General features: G+C 43.1%; 1 protein-coding gene across 2 annotated transcripts in view; it reads right to left on the bottom strand.

The window, feature by feature from the left end:
- LOC133346965 (gephyrin-like) overlaps positions 1 to 16,500 on the bottom strand; it is an 82,065-nt gene that overhangs the window by 28,430 nt on the left and 37,135 nt on the right. For both annotated transcript variants that reach the window (XM_061558811.1, XM_061558812.1), the window contains 3 exons: positions 1,981 to 2,118; positions 1,425 to 1,517; positions 445 to 500 (listed from right to left, as the gene is read on the bottom strand). In XM_061558811.1, coding sequence (XP_061414795.1) covers positions 445 to 500; positions 1,425 to 1,517; positions 1,981 to 2,118 — 287 coding nt within the window. The remainder of the gene's footprint in view (positions 1 to 444; positions 501 to 1,424; positions 1,518 to 1,980; positions 2,119 to 16,500) is intronic.

Genomic DNA, 16,500 nt, shown 5'->3' with positions numbered 1-16,500 from the left:
AAGAAGATGAATCCCTGCAGTCACGAAAGCTTTAAATCGAGGTGTTAAGATGTTAAAACACCAAACTGAAACCTTTAACAAGGAATCATGTCTGCATTACCAACGCCTTTTGGCATCCTCTGGTCTAACACCGTTTGAGACGAGGCTCAAAAGGAAGCTGTCTCTGGTGTGGACCATTCAGTTTCAAGGACAATGCATATATTATCAAAGTATGTTTTTTGTTTGCATTCTGACCACAAGCATTGTGGTTACTGCAGACATGATTCCTTGTAAAAGGTTTCAGTTTGGTGTTTTAACATCTTAACACCTGTTTTGTTGCCAGAAAAAAGGGGAAAAACCTATTCTCATATTTTGGTACTGGCAAAGGAGGTCCCATGATGTAAATATATGCCTTGGTATGTTTGTCCAATAACAGTTGTGTGGTGGTGGTTAATATGCAGGTACCTGCTTTCCAGCATGCGACTCTCCAATCACAATGCGATCCCCTGGCCCATCAGCAGCTGCACACAGACAACAGAGACAGCAGGACGCACACAAGCTAACAGGCACACGCTACCCACATGAAGCCTTGCAAACACCAATTGTCCAGCAGCTTGCACACATCCAAACAAATCAGGATAAACATGCTGGAACCATAGCATGATGAGAGCATGTCGACACTTCCATGTCACCGAGTCACATTTCTTGTTATTTACCTCCACATGATGCGTATTATTCTACAGAGTGTAAGACTGTGGTGATCCATAAAGACCGTACAACATAAAGACGCAACGCCTGATCCACGAATATGAGAGACATCACGGCGATGATACACTACTCCGCTGCTTCTGACGCGATTGTCTGTCTTGATAACCTGAATGTGAAATTGTAGTTGTTGCTCTGCAATCTGCATCAGTAGCCATTCGAAGGAAGAAGATTCCACACACTAAAAACTTGAAGGGGCGACTTTGCACACAAATTTGCAGGCCAATCAGGAAGCATGTCGATATCGGGAATTTACATCCATGTTAACATGTTATTTCAGAAATTCACTTGCGATTCCATGAGTTGACATGCCTCTACTATAAGCTAACAATAATTAACTCGGGTGTACATGAGGCTGTATGAGATGTTTGCATTACTTGTGAGTTCACAATATAATTATGTCTTTGAAAGTATGTGCATGTACGAAAAGCATCTAACATAACACAATGCAAGAAACTGCACGAAAAACATAACTAGCTACAGCCCTCTTTTAGCAAATTGGAAAGTTGATCTCTTGGGGGTATGATGTGAATACCAATTATGGCAGGAGTGAAAACCAATTTTTACTGCTACTTGTAGAGTAAAGTTGGCATATGCAGTGAAACGTTAATTGCCCATAATATTCTGCATAATCTGTGTTTGTCTTGCCTAATGCTTGGTCTTGTCAGGAAGTGCCTTACCTCTGACAGCATAGCCGTCCTTGATGGAAGCAGGAAATGGAGGCAGATTGTCTTTTGCCACCACATCCTGAGCCAACACTCTTCCAAGACCGTCTGCAGTGAGTGACAAATCCATGTCAGCAAACAATCACCCCACATCTCAACCCAAATAAGCAAGTCCTGTACAAAGCCCTATTAACCAGAGGCTGGCACACAACTAGTGTAATAAATTATGTAAAATCAAGAGCAGAGTTTGGAAATACGAGTAGAAATATGTCTTTGTGTAATAACCATGCCGTCAAATTACGAGTCACCGACTCGAAGTGCAGAAGACAAAACGTTGGTAACATACTCTCAGCAAAAAAATAATCGGTGTTCCCAAAACCAAACAGACAATGTCTCTCCATAGTACAACAGTTGACTTTCTACAAATTGAAATACTAATCGTACTGCCACTGAATGGATCATTGGCCAAGTTTATCCCTGGTTGGGAGTTGAACTCACGATCTCCTCCGAGTCTAGTGCTCATGTGTTAACCAGATTAGGTGGTGTAGGTTGGGTGTATCACAACCCTCACCTTTGTAATGCAGGTGCTCATGGTTGAGGATCGGTGCCGTGTCCAGCACAGTGACGAAGGCCTTGTCCATGGAGGTGAGAGGGAAAGGGGAGGAGCGCGCTCGCCTCGCCACCTTCGTTACGTCCACCGCACTGCGCGCTACGCACCGCACCCCACACACAGGACACACCACCCCACGCACACATCGCGCACCAAATCTAACGGCATGTTACATACCAGCGTACGCCACACACATCACTGAGACGGCACACCACAATACAAAACAAAGATCCCCTATGTAGCCTTAACAGACTAATCTTGATTTGACTGTTGGGGCAAATGCTGTTAGCTAGTAGCCCCTATGAAGGTTGGCACAGCACACTAGGGGTTGGGTGGCCAAAACCACGCCCGACCGCCTTCGTCACTCCAATGGCAATGGTTTTTACACACCGCAACCAGGTACTCATTTGAGGCCGAGTCGACCTAGGGGAGCCCCAGGACCAGTTCAGATAATCAAAGTGGTAATCGAACACGGGTTGCTGGATTCATAGCACAGCACGCCAACCACTACGCCACGACAATAGCGAACACAGTAACATGCTTACCAAAGGGCACGCACTGCACAATACGTAACACACAACCACGACGATGGAGTAGTCAGTCAAATTTTCTCTCGCAACACTTGGCTACGTTGGTGGATCCAGACAAAATGTAAATTTCACATTCCTGTAATGCAGGGGTCCCCAACTCCCGGACTGCAGACCGGTACCGGTCCGTGGCCTGTTAGGAACCAGGCCGCACAGCAGGAGGCGAGCGGTGAGTACGCGCGTGGCCTGCCAATTATTTTATTTACCACTTCCGTCCGCGCCTCTTTCCCACACTTGTCTCAGTCACAGTTTTGGTAAGCCCACAAACAACTTACCCTAGCCAAAATGAGTAAAAATCAAACGTCGCTGGAGAGCTTCTTTGAAAAGGGGGAAAGACCCATGAAAGACCCGTGAAAGACCCGTTCCCTGGTGCCAAAAAGGTTGGGGACCGCTGCTGTAATGGGATCCTGTCTCTGCAGAGGTCAAGCACTGCTGACTTCCCACAAAGTGGTACTTATTTTATGAGTCCCAGAAAGGATGACAGGCTGAATAAAGCCTCTGCTGGAATTTTAACTGACTTTCAATTCGTGAGTTAACCAAGAGGTTAACAGTACCAATGACTAAATAATGTTATATTTATATATTCTTTGACAAAATAGTTTAAAATTTCCCGTACCTTTCAGGTCAAAATGAGATTGATAAGCATATGTTTCTTAAACACTGTTGCTGTACCTCGTTCACTCTTGCATCTGCAAACGTGACCATGTTTCCCCATTTTTCAGCCCTCTACTGGGCTCATGCTACAACTCACAAATCAATTTCACGATTGCTCTTGTTGTTTCCAAGACCCTACAAAGGCTTGCCCACGTGTCTCATCTCAGTCGGCTCTCCGCTTTGGTAATCAAGGCCTAGGATGGACACCTCCAATGAACCCTTTGCAGTGGGAGTTCACTTCTCATCCACCTCTACTGTTTAGAACTCCCCACCTCCTCCCTCTGATCTTAACTTGTTCAAGTTCAGACTTTTCTCCACTTACGTAGGTTTTCAGAGCAAATAATAAGCTTCACAATTGTTTTTTTGGTTAAGCCACAATGATTTGGCCAAATATTTGTCCTGTAACTCTCCAACACCTGACACAGACAAACAAATGAAACTGGCACGTGTACAAGCGTCTAACACTCCAATAATTATTGTTCCAGTTTACCGGTAATTTGAACGATTCTCAGAACCACGAGCTATCAAATTATTTCGCTATCATGATCCATTTCTCCTTGCAATATAAATTTGTTGCCAATATCCTCTTGCATTAGTTCCACATGTAAAGAATTCTCCCTCTTCCTGACCATCCTTGAAATTGCAAACTTCTATTGTACAGCAACTTGAGAAGCAATCATCCTGAGATAACTTATAATAAAAAAACATGTGTTTGACTATAACAATAGAAGGCGATATTGTACGCCTCATTAAACAAATATTAAAAGACAAATTAAAAGTAGCTTGACCATGATCACGTCTAATTTATAGTTGTTCAAACACTAAATTAATTAGGAATCATCCATTGCACAAAAGTAAGCAAACATAAACATATGATGTTAATGTCTGTAGGTCTGTCTCAACCAATATAAAACCTGACAAAGCACCAGACTGGCATCATGCCATCAATGCGGATGCAGAAAAAATTAACCGTGAACATTGTATTTCTTGCTCAAATGTAGCAGTGAATGGATTACAGGCAAGTTGAAAGTACAGGAATAAAAGTGATAATATGCTAACTCCTTCGCATAAACGCCAAAACAGTTGCTTTCACAAAGATGGGTGTGCAATCCTCACTCGAAAACTTATTTTTGCGTATTTTAACATCCTTAAATTGAAATTTTAAAAAATCACTTGTCAACACATTCTGTAATTAAAAAAGAATGGGTTTAGTCGTCTTCTGGCATAGGGCAAGTACAGTATGTGTAAATTACAGGTCAAAGGTTTAAGTTTGTAAGCCACGTGACAGCTTCAGGAGGAGGGCAGCGCACTAATACTGTCCAGTTCAACCGGGAACGGGCCTAGTGGAATGGCGTTGTCTGCGATATTGTCCATTGTTTGGCTGGGGTAGCCACAAGACACTGCACTGTGTGGGGTCATCTTTAATGTTACACTCGTGGAAGTGGGAGTGCACAGCAACCAGTCGCTGTTCTGAAGCGGTTGATGCAGCACAGTTTTTTTGGCAGACCAAAGCCAACGGTTTTAGTTAGAGATGATCAATAAAGTGCAACTTGCGGACCCTTATTTGAAAGCTATGTATACAACACTGATACAGATGTTTGTTCTTAGGAAATCAGTCAATTATGATGCAAACCTATTACTGATTAGAAGCAGGGGACACCTTCGGATAGATAATAATGACCACTGAATTATCGTTGTGTTAACGAATGAATGGCCAATGGGTAGTCATGGATTAGAGGAGTTACAATGAATACACGAGCGAGCAATGCAGCAGCAGTGTTCAAGGCTCAAATGAATACGCTGGTTGCGCCGAATCTGACCCAGCAGCAGAAATTATGGGTGAAAGGATTCTGGTGCCCTCACAATTCAATTAATGATATTGCAATGCCGGATGAAAACAGTCTAATGAGGGTTGTTTGTGAGAGTTCGATTCTTGCCCATGTTAGCCATGGCCAGGAATCGAACTCATGTCGTTGAGTGCAAAGCAGAGTGTACTAACCAATGCGTCACTGCCCCCCCACCCACGTTTCATACAAATCAACAAAACATTGATTATTACACATGTGATTTCATGTTTGTGTCAAGAGATACAAGAATTGCTATTGATGGATGAATACAATAAATATCAGTTCCAGCAAATGTGGAAGTTTTATCCTCCTATGACAGGGTCAGTCTCTCCATATGGCCCTTGTTAAATTCCCATACAGAGGTACCCAGGAACTTATCCTGCCATTAACTTCCACCTATCTCAAATGCAATACAGTCTTCCCTTTGCTTCTTTCCAATCCGTGTGCACAAAGCAATATATGACCACGTATTAGGTCTATCTGAATTAAGGTGAGGGGTTAGGACACTGCCTCACTTGGTTTATACATTAACAATGCGTTTCCACTTCAAAGGTGTATTCTGAAAAGAAAATGTCATGCCATACTTTTCATTCAGATATGTACACGTGACCAGGAATGAACTGGAGAGCCAATTAGAATGCACCAACCCACCAGTCGTCCATGACTACTAGAAACCATAGAAAAGCTCCAAATGAATAAAAATGTAAATGTATAGCAATCACCATCTGTCTCAAAGCTCATTTGTTTAATTTGAATATGTAGTCGGCACAGGAGATCTCTTGTGTAATGGTAGCTCAATCTTATTAGGGCAGTCTCACAAGGTCTCTGACAAGTTACACAGACTGAACTACCACCTCCAAATAGCTTTGGATTACAAGTTAAATTATTATGTTTTGAGGGAATACACATGCAAACAGCCACCATTATTTATGCTTGCAGCAAGAAGCAGCCATGTAACATTTAAATGGTTAGGTGCCATAGCACAGTAAAACCTTCTCAAAGCAAGAATCGAGTAAACCGGGATTCAGAGTAGACTTGGATGGCTGAACAAAAAAAATAAAAATAATGAAAAACTCTGACCGCACCTCCGATTAGCATGGTTGGCTACATATGGTGCAAAATAAGTTCAACATAAATGGCAGGCGATTTGTGCACTAAATAAGTTGTGCACAGTAGGGTGTGGTTTATCAACATGAGCAAATTAAAGACACTGTCCCCGACCATTATAGTACTTAAAATTTATACTCTAATATTTTATCATATTTTATACCTACGTGACTTTACCGAAAGAACCAAAGAGTATGGATTCCTGCAGTCACTAAAGCGTCAAATCAAGATTACTAAAAATGTATGTGCATTTGAGGACTTGTAAATCTAAAGCAATATACCTATCTGTATTATGGAATTTAGTAAACTTGTACCATTGCATGCCTCGGTCATCCCCATGCTTTGATTGGACTCTCTCCATTGATTTTACATTCATCTTACAAACACGCAAACACTAAGGTGCACAGTACTGTAGCATTTTATGTAAGGTATTTTTAAATTGTCAATTTTAAATTGTAAATATTCAGTGTATTTTTTTAACTTAAAACTTTCGTGACTGTAGGAATTCATATTCTTTGGTTATTTCGGTAAAGTCACGTAGATAGAAAATAATAACAAATAAAGTGAATAAAAAAAACGCGAATGTAGATTGTAGTCTGGTTCTTAATCAGAGTGAGTGTACTGGCAGTCTATAATGTAGACTTTAGCCTGGTTCCTAACCTGAGTGAGCATACTGGCAGTCTATAATGTAGACTTATTCTTGGTTCTTTCAGTAATAAAAATAAAATCTAAATAAATACAAAACAAAAATCACGTCTCGATCGCAACACGAGCGGTCATCATCAGGAAAAGAGGGGTTAGCCTCTAAAGGCAAACTGTTTATAAAGGTTTAGAGATGAGCGTAGCCCAAAGTGTCAGAAGCATGGGGCGGGGCAGCTGATGTTAATGTAGGAGAAAAACAACGACACCGGCAGTGGGTCTACACCAATCAAAGGGCCACCAGGTAATCATTGCACCTCGCACCACACACCCACACTGCTGAAGGTGGAGGTTGACAAGAAAACACAAATCAAGTCATGACCCAAAGTGGTTGATGACATCTTTCCAATGATTGCTGAGTTTATAACCATCCTCTCGGTTGAAATTGTGTCTGTGTCTGGATATATGGATGGCTTCATGAACGAATATTTGTTAATAGCCAGTATGCTTACAAAGTAGCATCGTCAAATACATTTTCTGTGAGCCAGCCGCATTAAAATGATCAGTCATGGCAGAAGTATTGGTCCTACCGTGTTTCAAATCTGTCTTATGTTCACGAACACGGTCCGAGACATGTCGCTTAGTTTCCCCAATGTAACTGCTGCCGCAGATACAGCTTGGTTTGTAGACGCCGGGATATTGCATGTCAGGAATATTATTATACTTTATTTTTTATTATTATTTTCTATCTATGTGACTTTACTGAAAGAACCAAAGAATATTCAGTGCATTGATAATAAGTATTTATTTAATGTGGGGCACTAATTACGTGTAAATGTAATTTAGCAAGTGTGGACTATTTAATTACGTGCAGTAATGCCATGCAAACACAACCTGAAAGCCCCCCCCCCCCCACCCCATTTGTCCAGCTGAACCTGTGTTCAGTTATGTTACGCTCACAGCTCTATGCGCTCAATGTAACCATGTGGCGCAGTGTTACACACATCACGATTATTTTGCTTAGTCTTACACAATAGCATTATTTTAAAATAAAAAAATTACTTTTCATTGTACATGTACAGCGCTGTTTTTTCATAAACCCACTGCTGGATGAGAACCTCCTATCATACAATACAGGTCATGAGGGGTTATTTTACCACACCTCACCATGTTGGTCAGTGTGAGTTAAATGTGGAAGGGGCATATATGTAGGAGCATATACATACAGTACAACAATGGTTGCTACATTGCCCTTTGCTGTCCACCGCATAGCCCTGGCATGCTGTAGTAACCCATCCAAAAACTTTCAAAGCCGGAAGCCTGCTGAGCTTCTGTGGAATATATTTGACTCAAAATATTTTACATTATAATTGTAGAGAATCCATTTGGCCTGCAATACACAATGAGAGACAGCTGTCATTTGTATGCACTTCTCACAATCCTGTACTCAGAGCACTAAAAGTAATCTGCTTTATTACATAATAAAAAGCCTTGATAATCTGTAGAAGTGTTTTATATTCTCTAGGATTTAGATACAATTTTGGCTAAAAAATAACATTTACAAGAGCACAAATTGAAAAGTTAGTGATTTTAAATTAACCGTGTCAGTCTTCTATATTTAGTATGCTAACCTCTTCGGTGTCGCTATCTATTATATGTCTTTCGAACTTCTGCCGTTTCTGTAAAATGTAATGTTTATTTTTTGCACTGGGAAATATCGTTTATCCATTTGCCGAGCCAACTTCGGTGGCAACGGCTCGGAGCCACTAACAACAATAGTTACACCATAAGAGGTTTTTGGGTTAGATCGTGTAAATATGTAAATGTGTCGTTAAAACCCGCCACCACCCGACACAGCCAACTAGTAACGGTTGTCACGTAAACAGAACATGCCAATTCGTCACTAGTACAGCACACCGGTGTGTTGGAGAGCCAAGTCACAACATTTACACTCTGAGTACGACGTTTTGCCAGTAATTACACTTAGCTTCATCAGGTGACAGCCAGATTTGTGGAGAAGTTTTACTGTTTAGTTCCTTATATAGAGGCGTAGATGTGTTGACCACGCAGCTGAGCTCTTGCACAATGTGGGGGGGGGGGATCACTGAAGCAACGTACATTATGCATGCGCATTATGCGAGCCCTTTGAACTTATCCTTTCGGTCTATTGTGTTTATTAAAATTGCCCGACCAACGGTAATCCCTATTGAAGTACGCTGCCCTTTGTAGGCATGCATTTAAATAATGCATTATTTGATAATTCGGTTCCACGCAGCACTAAGGCAGTAGCTATCCGAACGGTTAATGTTATTTTGATTTCTTTCGAATTTCGATAGATTATCTAATTAGTCTATCGCCAGTAGTAGCTAGTTTTGCACAAAACTTCTACATTATCAAAATCAATTGAGTGTCCTTGTTGGCACGCGTGTTCTGCTACTGATGAAAGTTGTATTTGGGAGAATTTAATAATTCTCTGATGTTCTGTTAGTCTCGTGCTGATCATTCATCCTGTTTGCCCAACATAACATTTACCACACGTAATCGACGCCTCACCTCATGTAACGTGCCAAAAACGTCTGTGTGTGTCTTCCGCGCGTCCACATCACTCCACATGCAGCCCCTCCCCTCATAAATATTCACGTGTCGCTGCATTTCATTACGAACGCTGAGCGACTATTGCTCCTTTTGTAACGCCAATTCACCCATCTTTATAGAGAGTTAACCATAACATTAATGCAACGTCACATCGCACTCCATTTCCTGGCTTCATTTCGCCACATCTAACAAACGGTAGGTCAACTTTACACTTCCAAATTATGCCGAAATATAAATTTATGCTAAAATAAAAAAAATTCCACCTGCTTTGCGGCCATTGACTCCAATTAAATAGTTTGCAACTCCGGCGAGCTAAACATAACTATGTCTCAGAGCACTGCACCTAAAGTCTTTGAGTGTCCGTTGAATACAGTGGCACAGCGGCATTGCGTCAGCTGTTTTATCACATTGTTGCGTGCAACAATGACTGCCATCACTGCAGTCTAATGCTGTGATGTGTTTTATGGCTTCCTTTTGTGCTACATTAACTCACATTTATACAGTGCTACAGTTGTAGTCTTCCTCCTGGACACCCCGGGTATTTAGAATCACACGGAGACGAGGTATTTGCTCAGGGCTGCTCGCCGTTTATTCTTTCTTCCTCTCTCCACACTTCTACCCGACGCGACACCTCGCTACCTCCCGTCCTCATCTTCCTCCTTCCTCCCTCTCTCCCGAAGCTACCCCGCTCCGTCTCCACTCCCAGCCCCCCCTCTCTTTTCCTTCCGCTCCTCTCATACGTCTCTCCTTCAAAATCCCCCTCTCTCTTTCCCTCCCTCTCTCTCCTCGCCTTCTGCTCTCTCCCCTCTCTCCAGCTCTTCCTTTTCCGTCACTCTTCCCGCGCCCGGCCCTAGTTGGGTCCTCACGGTACTCCTCTACACAGCTACATGCAGTGCGGTGTTTTATGAAAATGTTTTACATATATTCTCCGCCATTACATTCATGCTAATTTATAATCATTAACTACTGATGTCACTCTGCAAGAAAAACCGTGGAGTGGAAATGAAAATTAGTTTAGGCACAAACGACATTTTTTTACGTTCATTGTCCCCTCTATCTAGAGCTAACCAGATAATTAATTCCATGCCACATCCTAATCAATTTTCTGCCTTGATTTATTTCTTCGCCATGTCAAACTAAAGCAAGGTCAACTTTAGGCTTGCAAATTATGCTAAAATAAACATTTCTCTGCTGTTTTGCCACCATTGCCTCCTATTCAAATTGTTTGCTAGTCCGGTGAGCTACAGCACACCATGAGTAGTCTCAGAGCACTGCCCTTAAAGTAATTTAATTTGTTTAGGCGCAAATTGCCCCTTATTTATGGAGACATTTCTCGGTGATTTTGCAGATATTGTATCGAAGCAGAAGAGAATAAAGTATCAGAGCAGTACATTTGAACAAATTGAAGGTCAGTTGTATACAGTGCTAGAGTGACATGAAGTTAGGTGTTTTATGACTTCGTTTTGTGCCAGATTCACTGCCATTATTATTGCGACAGTAAAATGTTGTTAGGTGTTTGATGACATACTTTTGTGCAAGATTCACTGCCATTAAATGTACACAAGATTCAATTATACTTGTAAATATTACAGCCTCCGTCCTAGGATGGGCAAAGATGCTAGTTGTGTATATTTGGCACCTTTACAAATCAACGGCAGTGAAGAACATAGCATTAGAGTGCCAAGTTAAATGTCCATCCATGAAAACGGATTTAAATATCAAACTGAAGATAAAGAGACGATATGACCTCATAAAACAAATCGAAAGAGATACAAAAACATCTAACAAGCAATGAAAAATCGGTCAATGGTCATGAAAAATGATCATACCTTACATTAAAATGCCATCACTACAAGCTTTGGCTTGAGAACAGATGTCTAAAAACATTGATATTATACAAAATTCAAGCCACTTCTAAATTAAAGCATGAAAGGTCTTGTTTGACTCTTTAAAAAAATCCACAATTTAAATTTGATTAAAAAAACTCAAAGAAAGAAAGTACAGTACCCAAACTTCCTGACCCTATGAGCTACATACAACATCTCCAGGAGTCCGAGAAACATAAGACAGTCATCACACAACCAGTTCGCTCATGTTCGTTGGCTGTGGATTCTTAAATTCAGAAATCTGCAGGAGCACCCAGCGTATACTCACGTCTGACTGCTGCCAGGGGTGAGATCCTGGGTTACTCCCTGCTTCTGCAGATGTTTTTGTTCTGTTTAAAATCAAGCTATATAGAAAGGTTAAACATGGGCCGTGTCTGCATCAAACCACACTAGTAATGCACAAGAGCCATGAATCGGTCAACCCTCATACATGTCACTGTAATCACTTATGTATGTTAAAAACTGTTTAGTTTTATTTTTTAAACAAAACTAGCAACCCGCACGTCTTTTTGATGCGACTGTCTATCCCTCCTTGCCAGCCAGGAAAAATTTATTCCTAGAAAAATCCCGTCTCTCCCCACCTTTCTGTTGCCTTCTCTGTAATATATTCATAATTTCTTTTGGTTTCTAGCTTTTTCTGTTTCTCAATTCCACTGTCCCCCCCTTTCCTCCCTCCACCGCATCTCACCCACTTCCCGCCCACCTCTCTCTGTTACTCTCTCACCTCTACACCTCACTCTCCTTACTCCCACCTCTTCTGTTACCACCTCAATCTCTCTTTCCTCTCAGTCTCCTCCTCTCCCGCTGCTTGTCGCATTCCTTCATGGTCCTCTTTCCGATTTGCTCTCTTTCCTTCCTCTGTTTCACGCCCTTTCACTTTCTGCCAGCCCCTCTCCTGCCCCTCACCTTCATCCTTTGTTCTAATATAGTACAGTAGTATGATCATGAGAGTATGCTAATATGATAACATTCGTGTATACCATATCAGTACAGTGAACCCTTAATATTTGCGGGTATGATAATGGAAGTTTTGTATTTTCGCAACAAATTGGTCGTGGTACTTTTCGAAATTCGTGGGGTTCTATTTTAAATATGATCAGCTGCAGCACGGTACTAGCCGACAACGGTACTAGCCGACAACGGTACTAGCCGACAACGGTACTAGCCGACAACGGTACTAGCCGACAACGGTACTAGCCGACAACGGTACGACCCGACAACGGTACTAGCCGACAACGGTACTAGCCGACAACGGTACTAGCCGACAACGGTACTAGCCGACAACGGTACGACCCGACAACGGTACTAGCCGACAACGGTACTAGCCGACAACGGTACTAGCCGACAACGGTACTAGCCGACAACGGTACTAGCCGACAACGGTACGACCCGACAACGGTACGACCCGACAACGGTACGACCCGACAACGGTACTAGCCGACAACGGTACTAGCCGACAACGGTACGACCCGACAACGGTACTAGCCGACAACGGTACTAGCCGACAACGGTACGACCCGACAACGGTACTAGCCGACAACGGTACTAGCCGACAACGGTACGACCCGACAACGGTACTAGCCGACAACGGTACGACCCGACAACGGTACTAGCCGACAACGGTACTAGCCGACAACGGTACTAGCCGACAACGGTACTAGCCGACAACGGTACTAGCCGACAACGGTACTAGCCGACAACGGTACTAGCCGACAACGGTACGACCCGACAACGGTACGACCCGACAACGGTACTAGCCGACAACGGTACGACCCGACAACGGTACTAGCCGACAACGGTACGACCCGACAACGGTACTAGCCGACAACGGTACGACCCGACAACGGTACTAGCCGACAACGGTACTAGCCGACAACGGTACTAGCCGACAACGGTACTAGCCGACAACGGTACTAGCCGACAACGGTACGACCCGACAACGGTACGACCCGACAACGGTACGACCCGACAACGGTACTAGCCGACAACGGTACGACCCGACAACGGTACTAGCCGACAACGGTACTAGCCGACAACGGTACGACCCGACAACGGTACTAGCCGACAACGGTACTAGCCGACAACGGTACGACCCGACAACGGTACGACCCGACAACGGTACGACCCGACAACGGTACTAGCCGACAACGGTACGACCCGACAACGGTACTAGCCGACAACGGTACTAGCCGACAACGGTACTAGCCGACAACGGTACTAGCCGACAACGGTACTAGCCGACAACGGTACTAGCCGACAACGGTACTAGCCGACAACGGTACGACCCGACAACGGTACGACCCGACAACGGTACGACCCGACAACGGTACGACCCGACAACGGTACTAGCCGACAACGGTACGACCCGACAACGGTACTAGCCGACAACGGTACTAGCCGACAACGAGCAGAGATGATCAGCTGCAGCACGGTACTAGCCGACAACGAGCAGAGATGCGTGGCAGCGGCGTGGATCGTGAGCGTGTGAAAGTTCCCCCCCACCTCCCCACGCGACGCCGCTCCTTCTCCGTCTGCCTTGGCGGCCATGCTGTTTACATGCGAGGGCTTAACTCTGTGAAATTACGTACCCTATAATATGCATTTGTTTATTCATTAATCGTTGCACTTTTAAACGTGTTTGTGTTCACCATTATCAAAGGTAAGTTAAATAACACAATAATACTGTTTGGTACAATATGTGTAGTGGTAATGAATGGAGACCCAGTCTTCACTGGAGGCAATACGTTTATTTATAACAGGGGTCCTCAAACTACGGCCCGCGGGCCACATGCGGCCCGCCGAGGACATTTATCCGGCCCATGGTCACTAATTGGGCTGTGCTTGTGAGCACTAATTGGGCTGCGCTGGTGAGCACTAATTGGGCTGCGCTGGTGAGCACTGATTGAGCTGCGGCGGTGGGCACTGATTGAGCTGCGGCGGTGGGCACTCATTGGGCTGCGCTGGTGAATGGTTCAATGGACCAATTGACTGGACTTGCCCCCCAGGCCTAAGGCTGCCAGCCCTCCCCTGGCTGCGCTTGACTGGCTCTCCCTCAGCTCCCTCACTTGCCCCTCGGCTCCACTCCCAGTTATATTCCTGTGTGCTGGGGATGTACTGCGATCTGTGAACAAAACTGCAGGTGTAATTCACTTTTTAATGGCACCCGCACCAGTGTGAGCCTGGGTTAAAAGCAGAGTTCCCCCAATCAGACTGCATTGATGGGCAGTGCAGTCTGTATGTCTCTGTGTGGGCAAAGTTATTGCTGGTATATTGTTTTTGTAGCGCTGTATATATATTGGTATTTTACTAATAGCAATTTTGAGTCCCTAGGAAACAATGATGTCAAGAAAGAGAAAAATTGACTCGGAGTGTAGGATATTCAAAGAACGGTGGACTTATGATTACTTTTTCATGCAGTACAAGGAAAGAGCTGTGTGTCTGATATGCCAGAATATAGTGTCTGTGTTCAGAGAATACAATTTACGTCGACACTATGAAACTCAACATAAAGATAAATATGATTGTTTGGTCGGAGAAGTGAGAAAAGATAAAATATTAAAACTGAAAAATGCATTAACAACTCAGCAAAATACTTATGTGAAGCAGAAGCAGCTAAATATTTCATCACTGCGAGCAAGTTTTCAAGTTGCCAAGCTAATAGCGTGCACTGGCAGACCATTCGTGGAGGAAGAATTTGTTAAAGAATGCCTTCTTTCTGTTGCCAAAGAGATGTGTCCAGAGAAGGCCGATTTATTTAGTACAGTGAGTCTTTCAGGACCTACAATTACACGGAGGATTTAAGAAATGGGAGACAATTTGCATCGGCATTTGCAAAACTCCACAAAAAATTTTCCTATTTTTCCTTGGCACTCGACGAAAGCAATGATGTTCGTGATTCTGCACAACTTCTAATTTTTATTCGTGGGATGAATGACTATTTTGAAGTCACAGAAGAGCTTGCTGCACTGCAAAGCATCAAAGGAACAACTACAGGAGAGGATATCTATGAAAAAGTTTGCCAAACTGTGAATGGTTTGGAGCTGAACTGTGCTAAACTAGCCAGTGTGACAACTGATGGTGCTCCTAGCATGGTGGGGTCTAAGAAAGGAGTAATTGCTCGCATTAACCAAGAGATGGACAAACATACATTCTCATCCAATAGCCATACACTGCCTCATCCACCAACAAGCGCTGCGTAGTAAATCACTGAAGTGGGACTCTGTTATGAAAATTGTGGAATCTTGTGTTAACTTCATTAGAGCTCATGCACTAAACCACAGACAATTTCAGGAATTTCTGTCTGAACTAAATGTTGACTATGAAGATGTTCTGTACCACACAGAAGTCCGTTGGCTGAGTCGAGGGAGAGTTTTGAAACGTTTCTATGACTTACTTCCACAGATTACAGCTTTTCTGCTTTCAAAAAACAAAGAAGTACCAGAGCTCAATGATGCAGAATGGAAATGGTACCTTGCCTTTCTGACAGATGTAACAGAGCTACGCAACAGTTTCAATGTGCAACTTCAAGGAAAGGGGAAGCTCATCTGTGATATGCAATCACATGTCAAAGCATTTGAAGTAAAATTAGGCCTCCTCATCAAACAAGTTAAGGAGGAAAACTTCTGCCATCTCCCCACAACTCAAAATCTGTTAGCGGAAAAAACATTGGTTGCAATTCCCAAACAAAACATGTGTGGATTCACTGGAAAAATTGCAAAAGGAGTTCCAATTTAGATTTAAAGAGCTTCATCTCCATGAACAGGACATACAGCTTTTCCGTAACCCATTTTATATTGACATTGAAAATGTGGATACAATTTACCAAATGGAACTGGCTGAACTGCAGAATTGTGACTCTGAAAGACGCATTCAAGTCAAGCAGCCTTCATAATTTCTATGCATCTCTCCCCTCTGAGACATATCCTCATCTCAGGAACCATGCACCATCTTTGGCAGCACTTATGTCTGTGAACAGACTTTTTCCAGAATGAAACCTTTGAAATCTCCAACCAGATCTAGACTAACGGATGCACACTTGCATCACTTGCTACGACTAGCAGTGACAAATATGGAACCGGACATTGACCATCTCATTAGCCAAATACAGGCCCATAGTTCCCATTGAAATACTGGCAAGTTTGTTGATTTAACTTTACTTATTGTTCT

The sequence above is a fragment of the Lethenteron reissneri genome, chromosome 25, assembly GCF_015708825.2.
Source record: "Lethenteron reissneri isolate LAM-NWPU_2019-01 chromosome 25, ASM1570882v1, whole genome shotgun sequence".
Classification (NCBI taxonomy): domain Eukaryota; kingdom Metazoa; phylum Chordata; class Hyperoartia; order Petromyzontiformes; family Petromyzontidae; genus Lethenteron; species Lethenteron reissneri.
This window is presented reverse-complemented; position numbering and strand designations above follow the sequence as displayed.